At 27.7% G+C, this 17,424-nt stretch overlaps 1 protein-coding gene across 9 annotated transcripts in view; it reads right to left on the reverse strand.

The window, feature by feature from the left end:
• The window catches only part of Mp (collagen XV/XVIII-type protein multiplexin), a 544,075-nt gene that overhangs the window by 138,595 nt on the left and 388,056 nt on the right, over nt 1-17,424 (reverse strand). For 4 of the 9 annotated variants that reach the window (XM_088262958.1, XM_088262952.1, XM_088262965.1 and 1 more), the window contains exon 4: nt 1,665-1,736. In XM_088262958.1, coding sequence (XP_088119084.1) covers nt 1,665-1,736 — 72 coding nt within the window. Of the gene's footprint in view, nt 1-1,664; nt 2,018-6,326; nt 6,545-17,424 lie in introns of those variants that run through there. The other 5 variants (XM_088263016.1, XM_088262982.1, XM_088262998.1 and 2 more) reach the window with 4 other exon arrangements.

Genomic DNA, 17,424 nt, shown 5'->3' on the forward strand with positions numbered 1-17,424 from the left:
ATATCACCCTGGTCTGGTACCTGAAGTGGAGGGCTGAACACCTTTCCTTCGTGTGTTGACGATCAAGGTAACACTGCTTTTATATAATGCAGTGCCCTATGCACCATTGGGGTGCGGATAAGGGTTTGAATGAATATAATTAATATAAAAAACAACAACGGTTTTGTTTTGTATGTAGATATCCCAGAACAGACTTAACCCATAATTCCAACCGTTTCGAAAGCAACTGAAAAGTCAAAAGTAATCTCCCATATATTAATTTTACCAATATCCCTTTCAACGAAGATTTGAGCTTATAGTGTATAGATTTTAGTCAATGCATGAAATCACTATTCCATATTGCTTGAATCCAATATCCACATACATACTTAAGATGAAGTGAGCTAGGTAAGTCGCGCCGTACGTGGGTTTTCAAGTTTATGTTCTCTAGAAATGACATGAACATACGAATCCAATACATCGAATGTTATACAGGTGAACTAACTGAATATTGTATTTGCGTAAAATTTTTTGACAATATTTTAAACTACATACAAAAAAATTAAACTTTTTGACGTATTATATTTTTATTTGCTTCAAAATAGGTAACAATGAAAAACACGGTGAAAAGAAGAGTCAATATATTTATATTCAAAGTATCAAAGTAAGAAAGAGAACTGAAAATGTGTGAATTTATTTATATTTACATTCGTTTTATTAAATTCTTTACCAAAAATCTGAAACATCTTTAAATCTTTGGTGCCAACTAAATGATTGTAAATTTCACATCCTGTGTGAAGGAGAAATTTAATGGAATACTGTTGAATTGAGTTCATTCGTTCTTGAAATAAAATAAAATTTTATTTTTACATGAAAAGAAAATAACGAAATAATGAAAGTATAACATTTTATATACAAAAATTAGTATCACTGTAATAAATATCAACAGCTTGAATAACAAATTTTATTCTAAATACAACATACTTCATATTATTTTTTTAACATCTCATCAAAGATAAAGAAGAATATGGAAGTCTGGGCATTTACGGGGCTGTCGTCAGCCTCGTAAATGCCCAGACTTCCAAATTCTTCTTCATCTTTGATGAGATGTCAAAAAAAATGAATATAACTCCTGTAATTGGAGATAATCCAGATTTTGTGAACAAGTATTTGGACACACTCAAAATGTTGTAAACAACATACTTCAATCAAGAAATTTAGAATTCTCTAATATTTTCCTCAAGAACTTCAAAATATCTTTTTACAACTTTAATTTAATATTTTGAAAATAACAGTTTAATGTTAATATTTTAAATATTAAAATAAAAACACTGATTCTTAGGGATTGTATACTTATTTATACAGGTTGAAAAAATATAAAAATCAATTCGTCACATTAGGGCATTATCAAATTACTGCAGTTGGCAAAGTATCAAGGCAAAACCATTGTCACCAATTTTATTTTCTGTTTTAATGTTTTGAAAAAAATATATTCAACTTAGTTCGACCCTAAAAATCAGTGTTTGATTTAAATATTTAAAATAAAGAAATATATAATTCTACAAATCAAACGCCAAATCAATAATTCAATAGTTTGTTGTTTTCCCATGTATTCCAAACACGAATAAAAATAAAAATAATTAAACATAAATATAAAACAAAAATAAATAACAAATAAAACATACCTCGAAAGCGTTGGCACATTGTTGTTCAGCTTGAGAAGGATTCCCGAACAGTTTCAGTTCCTGAAAGGACCCCTGCACAAAAACCAGAACACAATAGTACCACAGAAACTTCTCGGAGTAGCGGAGTACTTCCATCTTCAGTGAAACATTGCGCTACCCAGATGACCACTCGCAACTTGGTACTCACTTCATTTGTGTTCTTTGTCGAAACTTTCAACTTGCCGGCTAGTCGTTGCCCGAAAATCCAGAATAGATTCTCCACACGCTCTTACAATGTTATATCAAGAATTGGAAACGTAAAGACGCAAATTAGCACCTTCAAAGCATTATAAATCAAATTATGATAATAATTCCTAAAAAATTCCTTATTAATAAATATACTTCACAGTTTAAAAAAAATAATTACTTACAATATTATTTTTTAAACAAGTCGTGTAAAATAATATGTTGATGAATATCTTTAATTCATACAATTCTTAAAGAAAAGGCTTTTTGTGTAACAAAATTAAGAGGAAGGCTAATCGCCTTTCCTTCATATGTTAATGATGAAGATAACGCTGCGTTTAAATGATGCAGTGCCCTATCCACCAAGGGTTTGAAGAAGATTTTTTTTTAACATTGTGTTTTTTTTTTCAAATCGAAATACACTGCAGAAATATTTAACATTGAGTAAACCAGTAACGTTTTTTTTATTTCTTCAAAATAACTGTGAATGAATGATTGTTAAATAAAAATATAATAATTCAATTCAAGCATACCTAAAGTAATTAATAAAAATAGTTAATTAATTTTAAGTTTTTATTATTTTTTCTATTGATAATATGAAAATTTAAAAGAAATCAAATTTATATTCACACTTATTGCTATTCGCAATATTTTTTAATGTGAGATTGCAAGAAAGTACGTTGATTATAAAAAAGCCTAGTAATTATAATTTAGAAATCGTAAATTAAAATATTTCGTGTGTGTGTGCAATATAATTTTATAAGCATGAATAATTTGATTAATCTTAATATAGGTATTTAAATCTAAATAAGTATTTTATTTAAATACATGTGCAATAAAATCTAATAAATCTTTAAAGATTCGTTATATATATTAAAAAGAGGCAAAAAAATTGCAGCAAATGAGTCAGCGTATGAGTCAGAAGTGATCAAATAACAGAATGTTAAAATCAATTGATTGTAAATTAAGGCGATGCGCCTCTAATCCTCTCCAAATTTTATTACTTTGAAACACCTTGAAATTCCCATTTTCCATTATATGATGATGTACGAAAATGTCAAGTGATGTAAAATTTAAGTTTAAAATATTTTTATTGCGTACAATAAAATATTTTTTTTCTTGGATTTTACTCGTGCATTGGTATTATTTTATTATGTGGTGAATTATGAATACTAAATTTAATTTATTTTCAATAAAAAATTGGATTTGAAAAGTATTCCACAAAATATGAATATGGAAAACATACAAAATATTTTTTTACCAAAAAAAATTATATGATAAACTGTATTTAGATAAGAAATTTGAAACATTTAAATAGGAATCAAATCAACCTTGAGATTCATCGCATTATCCCAGGGCTTTTGGCTGGATCAAATGACCACTTTATGCACTTGTGTTACGTTCAACATTCTTCTTATTATTGAGCATTCACATTTAGTATTTTTTTTAAATATATGCGATGTTGTTAGTTTCCGGTAGAATGTCAGTTGAAATTTTGATTGATTAGAAAAATTTTATATGACGGTTGGAGAAATCTGTAAAGTTTAAAGCTTTCTCAAATTAACAATTGAAGACGCCACAGTCTGCCGAAACTCTACATCAATAACAACTACCTTGCGAAAAGAATCTAACAGCAGTGTATAGAGATCTTTTAAAAAATTAATGCAATATGGATGTGTAATAATGGGTAGAATGGTGAATGTCACACAAGTGTATTTAAGTGATGCTTCATGTCAAGTTGAAACACTTGTAATATTGATATATCATCGTGTAAATAACTCAGTGTCCAATAGAATAAATATTATTAAAAAAATATCAAGTGAACCGTTGGTGAAAAAATATATATTTGTTTTGAATAAAAATCTATTTATGGTTTTATTGCCACGACATATTTGTCAAGCTCAATATTGCTTATTTCATCTCAAGTAATTAACACTTAACACCTCGTTTTATATTACGTTATCATAAAATTAGCCCAATCAATAAAAAAAGTGTATTCAATCTGCTAAAATAAAAACGTAATCTCTAGTAGGTAATCTTTTGATTTCATATTGAAGCAAGTATAGTTTTATAAATATAAATTAATATATATATATATATATATATATATATATATATATATATATATATATATATATATATATATATATATATATATATATATATATATATAAATATATATATATTTATATTTATATATATATATATATATATATATATATATATATATATATATATATATATATATATATATATATATATATATATATATATATATATATATATATATATATATATATATATATATATATATATATATATATATATATATAAATATATATATGCATATAAATGACTATTTTATCTTACTATTACTTATTAAAATCTTTACATTAAACATAAATTAGTCTTAAAGACGAAGCTGATTGCTTCAAAACCGGTCATAGCTTAATTAAAATCTCGACATTTAGTATTAATTAGTCTTGAGGATACAACTGTTTAATTAAGAACCGATCGACGTAATAATTAAGTCATTAAAATAAAATTGTGCGATTTTAAATAGTTTCTTAATAATTTTATGTAAACGAATTATAAACATTTTATATTGCTTTATTTATTTTTATATCTGTTTTGAAATTGAATTAAACAACCCAAAGGGTTTTTTTTAAACGTACAATTTTAATATTTATTTTAAATTGTTAAAGAAAAACACTTTATAATTAAAATACAACTTTGTTTTAAAATCACACAAATATATGCCTTGAAAAAGCAGCGGTTAGCTTCAAAACCGGTAGACATTAAAATTAATTTATAATAAAATATTTATAGTGATTTTGAAACAAGTTATTTCAATTGTAAAATGGAAAATCACAAAGTTATTGATTCAAATATTAATGATAGAAAAACAATCGTTTTTTACCACATGAGCTATATTTATTTTATTTTCACAAGTTTCGGAAGCTATGCTTCCATCTTCAGGTCGAAATATTTTTATAAATTTAATTTTTATTTAACAAATATGTAAGTATTTACTTATTGCTAGAACATTGATTGTTCACAACTAAGTTTGTGATACTAAATTATTTCATGTGTGCATTTTAATATTTATTTTATTTAAAAGTATTTACTAATTGCTAGAACATTGATTGTTTACAGCATATGTATAATAAAATAATTTAGCAAATGTGTATATTTTTATATTTATTTGTATGTAAATTTTTACTTATTGCTAGAGCAATGATTGTTTACAACATACAAAAATAATTTATTGTATGTGTACATTTTAATATTTATTTTTTATGAAAGTATTTACTTATTTCGAGAAAAAAGATGGTTTGCAACATATTTTAAAATAAATGTGTACATTATTACATTTCAATTTTGATATACGTAATCTGACTGATTTATTTTTGCCACAAGTATGTAAGTACGTAATTGTTTACCTTTCGATACGTCTTAATCCAAAAGAAAAAGGTGTTTACGTTACTTACATCGAGTTGAAATATATAAACGTTAGGCTTCATATTAAGTCTGCTGGACTGTTGCGTTCGATTTTATTTGCTTTAGAACTTTTATTAGGTATGAAACACGTGTTTTCTGTTCATATGTTTTAGAAGTATGAGTGTTTGGGGCTTAGGATGTTTAACATCACGTTTGTTTATATATTTTTCTTGTTAAGTATGTTTTGGTTGTAAGTATTTCGGATAAGCTTGTCACACACAACGTGAAAAATGTTTTTTTTGTTGGTTGCAAGAATATTATTCTGGGGTTGTTAAAATTAATATTTATTGACTCATTTGATTATCCATTAAAATAAATAATAATAATATTTATTTTATATTAATATGGTTTCAATACTCCTTTACACCCTATGCAATTCCTCAGCAATAATTTCGCGGACCGTATCGATATCTGGAATGTGTCACTTCCTAACTATAAAGCAAAAATAATTATAATATTTCAGGCTAATGTATAATTCCTTGTTTTTTTATATGTTCACCCTTGCTAAGATAAGTACTTTTAGAACCAATGATATACTTAAAAAGACATAACATATTACTTTATCATAAAGTATACATGCAATTTATCATGTACAAATTAAAGTTAAAAAAGAAAAGAAAATAAAAAGTTTATCAAATATGAACTTTCGTTATTCAATTGATGTTATTATATTACGATCTTTTCTAATTTATTGCAAAATGCAAAATATTAAGAAGTTTGCCTGTCAATTTTTATTTGACAGAGCAATATATATATAAGTTTGAAACAAAGATTTTTTTTCAAAAGCAGACGTTTTAATTTTAAAGAAGACATGTTTATATTAAACTTCAATCCAGTTTATATCGGCAGTTCAACGTCCTGGTATGAACCGCGTAGGAAGATAGAAAATGATGTGCGAATATGCAAACGATTGGATATCTTAATAATAATATTTACGCGATTCATTAAACATATACACGCGAATATTTTCTACGCAAACTTTCTTTCGACACTTTACCAAACAATAATACACTGTCTCGCCTGTAGAAGTCCCACGCCAACGCTTTGAAAGCTCTACCATAACGAACACTGAGAATACATGTTTACGTATATCCGCACCGGTAGGATTATTGACACTTGTATCGGCCGCGAGTAATCACACGTTCTGTGCGTAAGCTGACCGTTTCACGACTAAATTTAAATATATACGAATGGACAGAGCTGCAGTGTATTCATCAGTCAGATGATATTTTAAACCAGTTCCAGACGGTGTCTCATTTCGATGAGATTATATTTAATTGGAATACGCTTAATGTGACATATAACGCATATTTTGTTGTATATGTTTTGTCTTCCATTCTTAGCACTGTTAAATGTCCGTTTTCACGTCTCGAGGATGTTGATGACACTAATTTTAAACCTGTAATTAATGGATTGAAGAAATAGAAAGTCATTATAATTTTTTTTTGACATGGATTGAAATGTAATATTTATATTAAATATATTTAAAAAATATTTTGTTTAAAAGAGTCATTGCTTAATAAAATAAAAACTGATTTTAAAGACAAATAATATATTTACGCTTATAGGCACTACATATTATTAATGAGTAAATTAAAAATGATATCATTTTTTTTATGGATTTCAGATTGACATTTTTATAAAATCTTCACAAGGTAAATATCACTATGCTTATACCACTATTATAATATAATATAGTATATAATATCTTGTATGTATGCACTCAACGAGATATTTAATAAAAATACTAAATGCATTGAAACACGTGTCACAATAGATTTCAAGAATATAAATTAAAAATTAAATAATGTTTATTTCACAAAGGAATATTTTGTGTAATATAAAATAATTATTATATAAGCGTTTAGTAATTGTAATATGGAATCCAATTAATTTTCTCAAAATGTCTATCACTTGTTAATATTTTTCGTGGAATATTCGTCGCCATTTATGAAAGATGAAATTGTTTAAAATTTTCGTAATATGATGTAAGAAATATTACATTTTAATTACTTATTTAACTGACAAGGTATACATTCAATTAACGTTGAAATACTCGGAAAAATAAACGAAAATATCGAATTTAATTTTCGTTGTTTGAATATGCTTGCTGAATTTTTAATAACACAGGTTTTCAGTATGAATAGCATAAGTGAAATTTCCACTTGAGAATTTTGTGTTTGACGCTTGGAATATATTAAAATTGAGTGTTGAAGCACTTCGAATTTGAATAATAAAAGAAACAATCAGAAGACGATCGAATTAAAGCCTGAATATGTAAACAAGTTAATTATCTACATACTCAAAATGTTTTATTTATTGTTTCGGCATTAACTTTGTGGTAAGACATGTTACAATGATTAAAGAAAACACTTCGTTTTTTGCCACTTGAGTTTTATTATAGACTACATGTTTCAGAAGTTAAACTTCCATCATTCAGGTCTGTATAATAACTATAATAATTATCATGTATTTTTTAAGTAATCGTGTAGATTACTTATGAATCTTTATAAATACAAATGTAAATAAAACACTCTCCTTATCATTCATCGTTCACATTGAGTAATACCACTCTAAAAAACAGTAGTACTTCGTGACTACTGGTTACAAATGTAAATGTTCGTTTGTTTAAAATGTGAAAAGTCATTATTACAATCTTCTAAAGGTGCTATTGACCGATCGTTTTGAAATTTTGACACACTTTTGTATTTGAATGCACGCATGTTTTTGTCAAAATTTATAAATATCAAATACATAAACTGCAAAAACATGCATTTTTAAAGCAGATTTTAATTAATTGGTCGTTTAAATGCTCAGATTTCCATACTTCTAAATCAAATAGACCTTTTCATCGGTGAAGACATATCTATAGTAAATGTTTCAATGAAAATTAACATAGTACGTATTTGAATCGACGTATTTAAGAATTATCATTAAAATAAAATTAAAACAAGGAGTAACCAACATTTCAACATTAACTGCTTTTCCCAGTGACAGTCATATTCAGAAAAATATTTTTATCTGTAACTAAAAATGTCAAAAAAGATTGTATGATGCGTATAAAGAGATGTTACTTTAAAATTTCAGTAAAAAATAATATTTCAATAATGATCATCAAGAAATATTGAAGATCATTTTCAAATCCGTCCTTTGATTTATGTATTTTTTAAAGCCTACCATGGGTACCGAAAAGCAACGTTCGCATACGGGTTTAAACGATACATACTACACATACGTGTAAGTATATAAACATCATTACACTTTACATGCAACTGAAGCTCATGTGAATATTCGCGCATAACGGAAGCAACATTTTTACATCCCATAAATTTCTTTGACGTGTCTCTTCCGCAAGAAAACGTTAATATAAATCATCTGAAGTTTCACGCAATTTTAACGACTTAGAAATATTAAAAAGGTAAATCACTTCTCAGCAAAGCTCAGATATGGTTTTGAAGGCTCTCGTGATTATCACCGAATTTCTTGTCTTAAAGGGAAATAAACAAGGTAAAATATTGATTCATAAAATAATCTCAGAAGTTTTCATCTAAGGTAGCGCTAAATAATTGCCATAAATTTTTATATTTCATAATTTTATTATATTAAAAAACTATAAAATTACTCACATTTTATCTCCAGATTGTCCAACACAGTAGTAAAATACTTAAAATGATTTGAAAGCGGATTTATCTAATTTTCTTTTAATTAATCATATAAACTGTTGAAGTTGCTGTCAAATTCAAAACCTGTATTAATTCCTAGAATATGTGTTTGTGTACCTATACATAATTTATGTACGAGTGTGTACCCACTTAATAAAAAGAACATGTAAAACAATTGTTTACATGAAATTGTAATTACACGATTAATTTTTCTTGTTTTATAAGATAAATAAACTAAAAATAACAATATTTTTCATGCTTTTAACGATGTTTGTCTCTATACAAGAAATATTTTTTGAGACCAAGAAATAAAGTATTCATTTCAATACCCACGCAGAATACAAAAATACAGAAAGAAAAGTTGAACTAACAAGCGGTGATTTGGGAAACGGTTTTTCAAAACTAACTAGCCTTTATCCGGCACCTAGAAGCGCTAAAGAAACTCCGTTGAATTAAGTTGTTATATTTTATCGTTCATTTAATGAAAGCGAGAGAGTATAAAGTCTACGAGATATGACCGTGGAAAATCAAAAGGACTACATATCCAGAGTTCGTGGAACTACAATCCGATTGAAAGTTCTTCTTCTTTTTCTTCATCTTGTTGTAGGCCTTGTGGCCTGTTTTTAAGAGAGATTAGCATCCTGCGATGTCAATTCCCAGCTATCGACCCATCTCTTTGGTGGTCTGCCCGGGAGTCGTCTACCATGGGGTTGGCCGTATAGTGCGATGTGAGGGAGTCTGGATTGTTCCATTCTCCTCACATACGCATACCATTGTCTCCTTCGTTGCCTTTCCCACCTAGCGACATCTTCGCTCTCGCATATTTCCCTGATCCTGGCATTTCTTATTCTCTATTATATCTCGAAGTCTCTTGCCTGATATGCTTTTTAGAGTTTTCATTTCTGACACTCTCAGCGCATTTTTTGTGACAACGGTGTTCGCCCTAATTTCGATTCCATACGTCATGATGGTTTGAACACAAGTTTTGTAAATTTAAAGTTACCATTAAATAATTTTTAAACCTGTCTTTTTTCTACACATTCACTGTTAACAAAAAACTTAGCTCTTTTTAGTAGATCCTCCGTCCATCCATCACCTCCCAGAACCGTTAATATTTTCTGCTTCCTTTCCGATTTCTGTGTTAAGTTAGACACGTTGGGCGGAGTTAGTTGATGGGGGTACATTGACAGGGTTAGGTGCTGTATGAAATGGGTTCAAACCAATGCCGCGGCTAAGCGATACATAACCGAAAATAAGAAAGCGATGTATAAAACAAAACGCGTAGGTACAAACGCATTTAAATTAACAAAAGATTAAATGTATTCTATGAATAACTATGTTTAAGTCTTAAACATGGGATTGACAGTGTAAAAATAGTCATGTGCAATAAACAAATAAAACTTCTTTTCAAATGTAATAAAAATGTATTGAAGTGCATTCACGTGCCTTTAATATTCCTCTCATTACAGGATATTTTATTTGTAAATAAAAATACGAAAATATACATTCTAATTGTTAATTGCCATAAAAAATTATCTTATCAACAATAAAAAATAACAATACTTAAAATAAAAACAATAAAACAAACTCCTTTTTGTGAAATTCCTAAAAAAAAAACTTTTAACTTCAATATAATGGTCGATATTTATAAGGGATTGTTTTTTTTGGATAAGGAGGCAAAACATTAAACTAAGTAAGTAAATATCTAAAGATCACTTATTCCAGATTTTGTTGGTTTGAATGTCTCCATATTAATTTCATATGTTTACATTGAAGCAGTAAATGATCAATAATATTTGCCATATTATTTTTTGACATCTCATCAAAGATGAAGAAGAATTTCAAAGTCTGGGCATTTACTGGTTAAATTGTAAGCTTAAATAATAAAAATGAAAATGAAAACAATATGTGAAATAACTCCTTTAATTGGAGATAATCCAGATTTGTGAACAAGTATTTGGACACACTCAAAATGTTGTAAAATTATATATGCATTATTTTTTAGCGTTAAATTCAAGTAACCATTTTTTTACGTAATTTTTTTATACATTATTTTACGCTTGTAATTCCATTAGTAATTTTTTTATGAAACTACAACGATATAACGCTTGGGGTTGTTTATTTGGCTATATTTTTCAAAATTAAAATATTAGCCTTTATCTTGTCGTGATTCAATAGATCGATGGAACTCAAATGGGTAAGATGAGAATCGGTAAAATGTTAATTGCTCGTTAACACGGATATGGGCTAAGCTATACATACGCACCATGGCATTGCGTAGCTTGGTTAACCTGAGCAGGACATGGTAATATCGTCGGTAAGCAGGGATTAACGCGGGAGAGTGTCTTGATGACTTCGAGCGACCAAATGAGGGTTAATCAAGCAAAAAATATTATGTTGGTAATCTTTACTTAAAAAATATTTTACTTTGATTTATATTTAAGATTTAAACAAAATTTTTTATGTAACCCAGACACGGTAATAAATTAAAATTTTCCCATAAATACTTACGTCAAAGTAAAGGGGTGGTTTCATTCCTATTTGACAGAATCGTTCGCAATCCTAGCTATTGATCATTTTGTCTAGCACGCCTTCTCTACTTGGTATCTACCCTATAAGTATACACGCCCCTCTTTTAAGTCTATGAAATAAAACCCGAAAAAGTATAAAAAAAATAAAGAATGAAAAAACATTACAGACAAGACTTGAACCATTCGAATTCTTTGCGAATAGGTTTTTTAATCTTATATAATAATTCATTTGTATTTATGTATAATTTGTAAATCCGCTTCTGTTGTTCAGTGTTAAGTGCGTTTCATTTCGTGTCAAATTCTCAGAGATATTGAAAAATTATAAGTGATATTTCTAAAATTTAATTTTTATCACTTTGCTTTTACGAAATTAACGATTAATATAACACTGGCAATGCAATTTGGTGCACTTTGCGCCGTTGGGTACAGATAACGGGTAAAAATATATAGTATACCAGTGTACCACAAAATAGTCACACCTAATATTCTACACTAATAAATAATTGATGAAAAAATAAAAGTGATTTCAATCTCATAATTTATTAAGTAATTTTTATAAAATAAAACAACTTTTTTTACCACTTTTTATTAATACATTTTTTCCAACCGGTTTTCGTGAGGGAAGGGTAATTAACTAAAACCTAACTATTAGCATTTTAATGTTTTGAAGATTATTGTATTGAAGATGACAAGGTTCTTGTCGAAAAAGTATACCAATAAAAAGTGGTTAAAACAAAGTTGTTTTATATAAAGTTTATTCAGGTATATTTTAAGTATTAAAAACATACAAGAAATATTAAGAAATCATTTAATGAAATACTCCCATATTTTGTTCACGAATAATAAAAGTAATATTGGAAAGTTCCTAGTTCAATATATTTTTTAACTCAAAAATTAAATCAAAGCAATTTACAACAATACCCTACGGGTTTTACTTTGTTAACAACATCTGTATTATAACTTAGTTTCGCTCTGATAAACAACGGTAGCTATACATTTTTTAAGGACTCTTTGAGGACGGATTATTTTCATCTCAAGTCTCAACTCAAACGGTACTCTCACGAGCGATTCCTTTTTCATTTCATAAAAACAAAGGCAATTTCATAGGATATTACATATGGAATTAACTTTTTATCATCGATATAAGTACGAAAAGTCTTAGAAAATCTTTATTAATCAAATTTTATATATTCTATCTATATGATCGTTAGAATTTCGAAAAAACTAAATTATATATCTTTTTATTTATTTGAATATAAAAATCACAGTTTTTAACAATACATTTAGGTACACAAAAAGATTTTTAATAATTTCCCAACAAAATGAATATACATTTAAATAAAACATATTTCATTATATATTGACGCCGAAGTAATGTTCACACGATAATCTCCTGGAAATAGTAGATTTACAAGTAAAATTTATATGACAAGAAACTTGAACGAAAAAATTCACATTCTAACAAACAAACCAAAAATAGTTTTTCTCGACCATCTCAATAGCTCTTTTTAATTATTTTAGCATTAAAAAACTAAATGATGTGAGGTAAATTTCCTTGATGTTTATAAATAATGTAAGATAGAATAATCTATGAATGCATATTTGGAAAACCTAAATGATTACTTTACTTCTCAAAAAATTATTGTGATTTTTAAATCACAAAATAATAAAACGCAAAACAGTTGTAAATCAAAGATGAAAAGGACGAAAATTTTGCAATCGGCTTTGAAACTTTTAGTTTATCAATACCGTTACCAGCATTAATTAAACATTCCCTGGTTGGGAGGATGGCGCCATATCAGTATCCGAAATGGGTTGACGATAAAGCCTAAAATTATTTCGTATTCTGAGCATAAACCTATGATAATGGAAATTCTCCAATATCAAAGACCGTACGAGAGGAATTGTGACACACGTAAAGTAGCAAAATCCTTTTTAGGAAAGGTTAACTTCCTGAAACATTCAATAAATGAAATTTCGCTGAAATGTATAAAGATCATTTTTTAGTGTAATATAAATTAGACACAATGCATTCCTAAATTTTTATTAAAAAGGTGCAAAAGTGTAAATAATTTCGATAAACAAATTATAACTTAACGAACTTTTTGGGGTGAAAAATTGTTTTATAAAATTAATAACAAAATAATTTAATTCATATGATAAGAAAAAAATTGGCAATGGACGCCAAACTGTCGGTTCACAATATAGAGCTGGTACCAATCTGATGTATGGAAGCGAAACATAGAATTAGCAAAGGAAGGATGAAAGCAGGGTAAACGCCGTCGAAATGCACTTCCTCAGACGAATGTTTGGAAAAATTATTGTATGACTGAATTGAAAACGAAGATATTTAAAATTTAATGTCTTTTCATTATTTTTTTATATCTTAGAACTAGGGACAGTTGAATAGATTATGATGACTTATTTTAGGTAGTTTGGATATGTGGAGCGAATGGATAACGAGAAAATGACTAAGCAAGTATATATGGTAATGTGAGAGAGAAAACAGAACAAGGACGGCCAAAAAAGATTTGGTACTACCAGAATCAGAATCTTAAATCTGGTACTGTCAAAAGTCTGCGTAAATGACATGTACGACTAGATATATGGATGTGAAGGAAGTGAGGAGTATATGTCAGGACAGAAGAGTGTGGCGTTCCATCTTCTCTGCCTACTTCAGCGGAGAAACGGCTTGATGGTAGTAGTAGTAGTGGTAATAATCATACGACAATTAATTTCAAATTAAAAAATACTAATTATTTAATATGAAAACCGTAATATTGTTTTAGCATGGCATGACTTTGAATAACCGAAATATACATTTAAAAATGATAAAGCATAAAAATTGTGATAATAATAAATTAGAACTGTTAAAACTGCCTGACAGCTTGTTGTAACTTGATCCAGAGATATTATAATATTTATTTTGTTAGAAGTGTGTTTTTGATTGCTTTTTAAGTAAAAGCGTGCGTCAATCAAATTGAAATAACCCTTCTTACGTCTCGGAAAACGTTAATTTATAAAAATAAAACGTAACATTATTTTGAACGGTAAATTCCAACGTTATAATATTTACTTTACATGAATATTTTTAGTGTTATCCAAAGTGAAATTGAACACTTGTCTCACCGACATTTTTAATCGGAAAACGATAGCTCGAAAAATCAATAATTATAAAAAATATTTTTGATTGTTATGGTGATAATTAGATATATCAACATTTTTCAATGTAAATACGTTTTTTACATTATTTTTGACATTTCAACCTAGATAAAAAAGAATATGGAAATCTGGGAATTTATATGGCTAACAACTTTTAACATAGGCTAGTTTAAGTGATCACTTTACGCACGTGTAACATTTACCAATTCTACCCATGATTAACAACCACACTACTTAAATTCTTGAAACTTATAGATACATTGATCAAACCCTAAACACAGTATGCGAGAGTTCACTAGAGACATCTATGGTGGGTAAAATTTTTTATTTAGATTAAAAATCTAGTAAAAAAATTATAAGTAAAAACTCCCTAAAATTATTTGGATTCAGAGAGATAATACTATTAAAATAACTACGAATAATTCAAATTTATACTTCTTGGTTCCTGCAGTTTCACAGTTCAGGAACCAATCAATTGTGAAATTTGTAACAGGATGAAAAACAATCATATATATTCTCACATAATATGAAGTCACTTTTGGGAAAATTCCATGAATAATAAAGCAAACATCCATTTTCATATATTATACTGAAAAACTGTTAACCGTAAATTACAACAAATAAATAATGTTGTACGAATACATTGGTTACTTCAATGCCATAGCAAAATTAAAGTATAATCATCTATATATATATATATCATATAAATCAATAATTATAAAAAATATTTTTGATTGTTATGGTGATAATTAGATATATCAACATTTTTCAATGTAAATACGTTTTTTACATTATTTTTGACATTTCAACCTAGATAAAAAAGAATATGGAAATCTGGGCATTCATATGGCTAACAACCGTCATAGGCTAGTTTAAGTGATCACTTTACACACGTGTAACATTTACCAATTCTACCCATGATTAACAACCACACTACTTAAATTCTTGAAACTTATAGATACATTGATCAAACTCTAAACACAGTATGCGAGAGTTCACTAGAGACATCTATGGTGGGTAAATTTTTTTATTTAGATTAAAAATCTAGTAAAAAAATTATAAGTAAAAACTCCCTAAAATTATTTGGATTCAGAGAGATAATACTATTAAAATAACTACGAATAATTCAAATTTATACTTCTTGGTTCCTGCAGTTTCACAGTTCAGGAACCAATCAATTGTGAAATTTGTAACAGGATGAAAAACAATAATGTATATTCTCACATAATATGAAGTCACTTTTGGGAAAATTCCATGAATAATAAAGCAAACATCTATTTTCATATATTATACTGAAAAACTGTTAAACATAAATTACAACAAATAAATAATGTTGTACGAATACATTGGTTACTTCAATGCCATAGCAAAATTAAAGTATAATCATATAATTCAAGAGAATTTGCATAAACAATGTTGTTAATACCAAAAAACTATAAAATCTCTCTCTCTCTCTCTTTCTCTCTATACATGCATGAGAACCTATTTTTTTATGTTTTAAAAACTTTTAAATTTTTAAATGAGTTTATAATGTTTGTTGAGCATAATTTTTTTTTTGTAAATAATTTTTACGACGTTTTGAATAAATATTTTTTTGCAGACGATAACAGGAAAGAATAAAAATTTTACTAACAATTTATTTAATTTCAGTAATTTAAAATCTGTCCGCCTCCATAGTGTAATGGTCAGCACGCTCGGCTACCGTTCTGATAAAGTTTATCATCATTATCATATGCTGAAACACATTTTTAATTTATCCAATATAATGATAATATAATATCCGCCTTCGTAGTGTAATGGTCACCACTCTTAGCTACCGTACTGAAGGTCCTGGGTTCGATTTCTAGGGGGGGGGGTCAAATATATACAAGTGATTTTTTCACTCTAATATTTATTCGATATAACCCTGTACTGGTATCTGAAATGGAGGGCTGATCACCGATTCTTCGTGTGTTAACGATCAAGATAATACTGCGTTTATATAATGTAGTGCCCTATGCACCATTGGGGTGCGGATAAGGATAAAAAATTAAAATCTCATTTTTTATTTAAGTTAGCAAAATAGTCCTTACATCCTTTTCGATTCGATATGACTGGAGATATGAAGTGTATTTATATTAGATAATACATAATGTGTCACAATTATGTAGTCATGTTTTCTAGTGTAAACTGATAATACACAAATACATTTGTAATACCTGTCTTATTGACCTTTGACATTATTTGCAATGACACATTGTCAAAGCTGGAAAATTTCTTCATCCTAAGCTGCCTACTTGAGTGGAGGATTATGTATTGTGAAGGGTACAAACAGATAAAGCTATAAAGCTTGATTGCTTTGATTATTCTAGAGACAAGCCACAATGCAAAATAGTTATAGCACAGTTAAAAATATTACTCTATCAAGATTTTTTGCAAATTTGTAATTATAATCTTAATTCGCGAATTTTTATACACAATTTTAAAATTTTAAAATTTTTGTAAAATAAGCTGAAATCCAGAGAAAACTGATTTGTGAAATCGTAACAAAACTGAAAATACAAATATAAAAATTTAACACTTCAATGAGGTCTTTTTTAATTAGGGATAAGACGACTAATTTTGAGAACAAAAGATTGTCTCACCAACAGATAAAAACATAAACTGTTGACAAGAATATCTGTATTTCTCAAAACTTGT

Source organism: Brachycentrus maculatus, unplaced genomic scaffold, assembly GCF_059751285.1.
Source record: "Brachycentrus maculatus isolate JH-2025_06_01 unplaced genomic scaffold, ASM5975128v1 h1tg000012l, whole genome shotgun sequence".
Classification (NCBI taxonomy): Eukaryota; Metazoa; Arthropoda; class Insecta; order Trichoptera; family Brachycentridae; genus Brachycentrus; species Brachycentrus maculatus.